This window comes from Solea solea, chromosome 4, assembly GCF_958295425.1.
Source record: "Solea solea chromosome 4, fSolSol10.1, whole genome shotgun sequence".
Lineage (NCBI taxonomy): Eukaryota > Metazoa > Chordata > Actinopteri > Pleuronectiformes > Soleidae > Solea > Solea solea.
Genome location: NC_081137.1, coordinates 25799719 through 25806708, shown reverse-complemented (window position 1 = coordinate 25806708; position 6990 = coordinate 25799719). Strand labels below are relative to the sequence as shown.

Below are 6990 nucleotides of genomic sequence, written 5' to 3'. Positions count from 1 at the left end.
TCCAGCTATTTTCACCTAATGACTCTATGCCATTACTGTAACAGTATTGCTCTGCCCCTTTTTAGGTTATCCGAAGAATGAATGAACTTCCGGACACACCAACATGCATGATCTACCATCCAGGCCTGGAGCCTAACTGTTTGAACCCATACACACTGCAGAACATGAACAACATCTACCGGGCAGACTATGGGCCTTTGCGGGGAAGAACAATACACGAGTATGTATGTAACATACAATTAAGAGGCATATTTAAATCATAACACACATAAGTGATAAAAGAATTGTGTCTTAGAAATGTTTAATAAAAACTTTTTACACAAAATGTGCACAGTGCAAGAGCAGCATTTAATTTTTTTACATTTCTATCCACTTTCCAGTCGCTACCGGCATTTAGCATACCGCAGCTTTGTCAGCTGGTGCTGGGGATATTTGGGACGACGTGTACGAGTTGTCATCCCGTCGTGTGTCGGATACGCCAGGAGTTTCCTGATCTGGCTGGACAATATGTTGGCTTCCGCCCACCCCTTGACTGAAGCGGGTCACGTGTGAGGCAATGACTTCCTCCTTTGAGGGTCTGTCATACTGGGCTGACAGGGTCTCTGGGATGGCGATCTTCCTCATGTCCTCAGCGAAAGACTCTGGGTCCTCCATCACCTCCTCGAACACCAGCCTCATCAATTCAGCCACATAGTCTTTAAAATGTAACAGAGAACCATGACATTACATTCAGACAGTAATTTCTTTACTGTGTCATTACATTTTCAGCTATTTAAATTTAAATGTGTTATTTGTTGTGTTAGGTGTTAATTTAAGTTAATAAGAAAGAAAAAAAAGCCAAAAAAAGTTTGTCAGTATTTGTAAAACATTTTAGTGACTTACTGTACGTGGGGTCTGTTTTGACCGGCTTTGCGGTGGGTTCTCCCTTCTTGGCCTTCGAATACGACACTCTGTAGACAGCTTGGCCTAAAGCTGTTGTTGCCTGCTCACGGCTGGAATTTTCGTTGTGATGCATGGATGCAAGGTACAACCTATGTAATATAAAGATTCCAATCAATGAGACAGTCTTGTTTTGATTTTTAGTTCCAACGGTTATGATGTCCACTTTGCCACCTTCTCTGGGCCCGATGTTGAGGACGTTGCACTGTAGTACAGACTTCGTCGTAGTCCCTCCTTTTCCATGTGGTAGCTACCACCCACTTCATTGCTCTGTTGAGAGAATTGCAAACACAAAGTAGAAGCAACAAATTAAAAACATATCTTTCTTCAAAGTAAAATGTCACGAGAATCCTACACACCTGAACTAGCTGGAGGTCCAAAATTTTGTTGCTGTCCATGTGCATCAAGGAATAGCTCCCAAATTTTGCAGAGTGCCCTGAAGTAAACAGAACAATATGAATTCATTTCTTGAAAAAAACTAGTGATTGATATTTTTTTTATGTTTACAAGTGGTATTTATGATTTTGATGATGGTCTGATTTTTTTCATTACCTGGAGAATCTGCACGCATGTCTCCTGCAACTTGAACTTTCCCCCCCCGGTTTCAATGTGGAGAAAAGGACCTGCTGGTCACTCTTCCACTTGTGGACGATTGCAGGTTCCAGGTATTTCCTTGCATGTTTCCGGAAGGTGTCATAATGAGAAATCTGGAGCTGCAAGGCGCGGCATAGCTAACATAACAATAATACAAACAGTGTTTAGTAATTGTTTATTGGTCGAAAGTGTCATATGATTTGGACGACAAAACATTAATAGTAATACCTTTTCCAGCTGGATGAAGGATGCACCAGTGAAATATGTAGCAGCAGATAACTGTACATTGCCAACTGGGGTGTTCTTAATCATGGGCTGACTTTGCCACTTCCTGGAGTAGTTGCATTTTGGACACGTTTGATGAAATGCAACATACGTGCCCTTCTGTTGCTGCTGCACTTCGCAATTTCTCTTGCACACTGGACATGTGTCAAAAAGCTCCCTCAGGCAGGACTCAAATACAATGCATTTTTTATCCATGTATACAGCACTTTCCGTCCTACAAATGTAACAAGACAAAAAGCATTTAGCCTCACTTCTTTGATCTGAAGTGACATGCCTAGTGAACTTGAAGTCAGTACTTACAACATTGTTGAATCATGTGTTGTTAGGGATCCGCCAGGAGTAAAGGTTGGGTCATTTGGGTCGACTTGTGACTCTGGTGAGGTGAATCCCTCTTCCTCCTCTGACTCAACACGTGCTCTTTTTTGTGGTCCAAACCCTGGCACCTTTATAGGTGTGGATGAAAACATGTACTCCGGTAGTGTGGTTTGTGTGCCAGCAGTCTCATGTGACAACACTGGTGTCTGGGTCCCTATGGAGTAGATACAATGTGTGAACATTTCATGCTCTTCAATAATTTGGTTCTTATGAAATTTCAATTCTACTTACTTTGGCTGTGCACGTGTGCTTTCAAGGTCCCAATTGACAGTTGAGTGGCACATGTTCTCACACTTGGAGCTTCTGTTTGTGTGCCCGTGTGGATAAAACGATCCTGGTATGGAAAATAGTAAAGGTTAAAACAATAATACAGATCATGCTCAAAAGACTGGCTTTCTACTTCATTAACTTTCCTGAATCTGCCCCAATTCGACTATAACTTGTTCCCTACTTTAACATAAACACACGTTTCCAACACCGCCTGAATAACGTTGTGTTTACAAGTGAGAGAGACACATGCACGCAATTGAAACGAGCGAACACGGTCCCAAACTTCTACAGCGATTCACCTGCTTAGCTCTGTGCTCCCCGGATAGTCACCCAAAATACAGCCGTGTTTATCGGCATGGAGAGACGCATACACGCAACTGAAACGAGCGAACACGGTCCCAAACTTCTACAGCGATTAGCCTGCTTAGCTCTGTGCTCCCCGGTTAGTCACCCACAATACAGCCGTGTTTACCGGCATGGAGAGACGCATACACGCAATTGAAACGAGCGAACACGGTCCCAAACTTCTACATCGATAAGCCTGCTTAGCTCTGTGCTCCCCGGTCAGTCACCCACAATACAGCCGTGTTTACCGGCATGGAGAGACGCATACACGCAATTGAAACGAGCGAACACGGTCCCAAACTTCTACATCGATAAGCCTGCTTAGCTCTGTGCTCCCCGGTCAGTCACCCACAATACAGCCGTGTTTACCGGCATGGAGAGACGCATACACGCAATTGAAACGAGCGAACACGGTCCCAAACTTCTACATCGATAAGCCTGCTTAGCTCTGTGCTCCCCGGTTAGTCACCCACAATACAGCCGTGTTTACCATACCCATACACGCAATTGAAACACGAGCGAACGCGTGTAGCTTAGCATGTAGCCGGCTATCGCTAATGCTAAACGGCAGAACGAGCACACAAAGACAGTATTACTGTTTGAAATACTTACTTGTGCTGCAGGTAATCCAGCATGTATTGTAGGTACTGCTCCTTCTTTGAGGCGAAGTGTGGTGCTGTGCCCTGCTTTGTATTGCGCGAAGTTTGTGTAACAATTCTCCGTGAAGTGGTTGCCACATACATGGAGAATTTTGGGAAATGTGGGGTGGGGAGCTTGTGGAGCGTCTGTCCTTGTTTACTACAACCCAGAACAGAGCAAACTGATCTTTTTTTCGAAGACATGTTCTCAACCGATATGCTCAGCAGCTACAACGAGACTAGTTCTTCTTCTGCGGTTGAATTTACGCAACCGGATGTGCCCGGAGTAGTGCCCGCACCAGGAGGAGCTACGGTGGTGAGAGGAGTGTTGAGGATTTCTGATGACATCATCAGCTTCGGGAAGGAGAAGGGTCTAGCTGCAGACCCGCAGACCACTCAACGAAACGCCCCTTTACTCAACGAAACGCCCCTTCACTCAACGAAACGCCCCTTTACTCAACGAAACGCCCCCTCACACTCAACGAAACACCCCCTCACACTACCCGACACTCTGATTGGCTCTCAAGAGACTGCGTCTGAAACGTGATGAAGTTTACGTTGACCGAGTATGAAGAGGGAACCCGAAAAAGTAACACGGTTAAAACATGGGGAAAATAACGGAGGAAAAGGTAAGAATGGATAAAAAACACATTTAGATATTGAACACTGGATGAATAGTCATTATTTGTATCCATTATATCAATTAAGTGCGGTTTATTAACCAGTTATGTCTGCATGCTGTAACGATAGGGATTGTAACAGCAAGCAAGACGCAGCGATTTTCTCCCTTTTTTCTTTTTTTTCCTTTTTTTCTTTCATTTATATGTACAGGTTATAACATTGACAATATAACATTGTCTCATCATCTCAACCAAGAAACGTATAAGATAAACTATATGACCTCTATATATTAGTATTTATCTGTTTTTTAATCTTTAAATGACAGCTTTGCTCATTTGAAAACGTGTGACCTCAGTTCTACAATTGTTAAGATAAAAGATTTGATGATGAATAATATTTTTCATGTTTAGAAATTAGAAGTTCTGTTGAATCACAGTCAACAGTGTCATTTGATTTGATTTATTTCAGTTAGCCTGCTTATATTTTAGGACAGGGAAAGTCTTAAAGGCAAATGCAGTCCAGTTCATTACTACTTGATTCTGGATTAATAATGTTTCCATGATAAAAAATACAAAATACAATTTTAATTTACATTTTCTCTTATAGAGCAACACTACGTTCAGTGAAGGAGCAGACCCTGAGCTGAGGAGATCCGACTCGGACACTTATCAGGGTCCGATCTGCACAAAAAAGGGGAGCTATGCAAAGCTTGTGTCCCATCTGCAGGGACACCAAAGGTGAATGGTGGAGTACGGTGGTAAGTCCTACATTATCAAATATTTTTTCATTTCAACGCTGAAAGGCTTTAATTTCCCCATGAGCCTTATGTATTATGAAATGTGATGTTATTTCTGTTTGTCCTGGCCATGGATAACTGTGACCATCAAACTATTCAACTCATCCATTTGAGTATCAGAAACTCAAAATAAGTAAAGTAAAGTAAACTAATGCTGGAGCCATTTCATCTATGTGTACTGTACTTCATGTGTGTAGAATCTTAAGTCAATGTGTATTTTATTTTCACTCTTGTTGAGAATTTAGATATTGAGAAAAAGTTTCAAGATTCCTGCATTTTATAGATGCCCCTGATAATAATGATTGTTCTCAGAAATAATGTAACAATTTGCCTCTCAGGCTTATCTGTATATCCATTTAGGGCAGTGATGTTACTGTGGCCAAACAAGTTGCCAGCCAGGATGACACCTCATATCAGAGGAAGTGCAAATAATCAGGGAAAGAAAATGTCTTATTCAAAGTTCTTAATCACATCTATTCAGTGTTGCATATTATGTGTAATTTAATTTTAGGAAAGGGCCCAACAAGCCCAACAGAAGTGACGCGAGGCATGTTGTCTGTTAACCAGTGTAATCACAGAGGATCAGGGCATGCTGCAACACCTTAAAGTGAGTGACAATGGCATTTAGTGTGGTGTTTGTGTATTTGTATATGAATACCCAAACTAAAATCCTATACAATTTTTATAGAACATCATCACAGGCAACACGGTGTCTCCTTGGGCCAAGAAACAGGACAGGGTCATCCTTCTTTTTGAAGATGATGAACAAGTGGACAAAGTCATGCACTTCTTGTCTGAAGTACTCGAACGTACTGAGACAGACAAGAAGTCTGCAGATCCAGTGGCATTCGTAATGGATGTACTTTTGCCAGAGGTGAGATCTCAGACACTGACACTGATTTGTAGACTACATGTTTTATGTGACTGCATATGTCTGTCTCCTTTTAACACATGGTCACTGTCTAACACCATCTTAAATCTTAATCTTCATGCCACAGGCAACAGTATACGCCCTCGGAGCTGTTCACTCCATCTCCCTGGACAAAGCCAAGGAGATGTACATGCGTGGCACAGAGTTTGACTCAAGGTAAGCCGGATAGTTTAGGAAACTGTTAATCTAATTTTCAGTTTATATCTTATTATGTATTTGAGTGTCTTTAACGACTTAATTATTTTGCTATATCATTTTGTCTTGTCAGCGAGATAACCCAGCTTGGGGAACAGCTTCAGAGCCACATTTCCTCAAAAGCGAGGCAGAACCTGGATATCTTCCTGAGCAATTACAAGAAAGCCTTGGAGTCTAAGGAATTCCTCAGGCGCCTGTAATCCCTGGGTAGTGAATGTGTCTGCTGGATAGTCTGTTGTGTATAAAAGAAAGAAAATATATCATTCAACACTTGTATTCATTACATGGATTTGAAAGTTATACAACTTCCTGTGCAGAATCAAGGGTTTCAGTGCATTTGTTTTACTTTCATCAAAAGACCTACTGATGTCCAACTGGCTGGGTTTGATTCAGATACCAATGTTTCACATATCTTCCTGGAAATAGGTAACATCTCCTTAATGACATACTCAGCAGATCTTGTCTACTTAACTTCTGTCTACCACCACCTGGACCACACCAGCACAGAATTTAAGGAGGGTTTCTTTCAGGTTAAAAACCTGATCAAGTAGACTTTTATTAGTTCTAATCGTTGTTCTGTCCAGTTGAACAACATGTCAAACTACAGACTAATAAGACATTCAATAAATGTAGGCCTATATTAAACACACCTTTTTGTAACATACAGGTTGCCATGATGTTGGAAGTTTGCAAAAACAAATGAAATTATTCAAAGTGTGTGTTCAAAGTGGAATTTGTGATATTATATTGTATAAACGTGATATTATATTGTATAAACGTGATATTATATTGTATAAACATTGTATAAACGTGATATTATATTGTATAAACGTGATAATTATATTGTATAAACGTGATATTATATTGTATAAACGTGATAATTATATTGTATAAACGTGATATTATATTCTATAAACGTGATAATTATATTGTATAAACGTGATAATTATATCACATAAACGTGATATTATATTGTATAAACGTGATAATTATATCACAAA

The 6990-nt window shown here is 40.7% G+C and overlaps 1 protein-coding gene and 1 long non-coding RNA gene across 2 annotated transcripts; one reads left to right on the top strand and one right to left on the bottom strand.

Annotated features, from left to right (window-relative positions):
• Positions 1–284: 284 nt before the first annotated feature.
• On the bottom strand, positions 285–3600 carry LOC131458935 (uncharacterized). The gene is made up of 9 exons (XR_009240170.1): positions 3421–3600; positions 2425–2527; positions 2119–2347; positions 1762–2032; positions 1492–1670; positions 1299–1375; positions 1114–1209; positions 883–1031; positions 285–695 (listed from the first exon to the last, which is right to left on the bottom strand). It is a non-coding gene; the product is annotated as an uncharacterized LOC131458935 (long non-coding RNA).
• A 1761-nt stretch (positions 3601–5361) lies between these two features.
• On the top strand, positions 5362–6763 carry LOC131458934 (PWWP domain-containing DNA repair factor 3A-like). The gene is made up of 4 exons (XM_058628305.1): positions 5362–5470; positions 5552–5737; positions 5862–5950; positions 6063–6763. Exons 1-4 carry the CDS (start codon positions 5453–5455, stop codon positions 6187–6189), a joined length of 420 nt encoding a protein of 139 aa, XP_058484288.1. The 5' UTR covers positions 5362–5452; the 3' UTR covers positions 6190–6763.
• The last annotated feature ends 227 nt before the right edge of the window (positions 6764–6990 follow it).

Coding starts and splice junctions, on each gene's coding strand:
- LOC131458934 (XM_058628305.1), top strand. Junction 5,738..5,861: donor TGGATGTACTTTTGCCAGAG/GTGAGATCTCAG, acceptor TTCATGCCACAG/GCAACAGTATACGCCCTCGG. Junction 5,951..6,062: donor GGCACAGAGTTTGACTCAAG/GTAAGCCGGATA, acceptor TTGTCTTGTCAG/CGAGATAACCCAGCTTGGGG.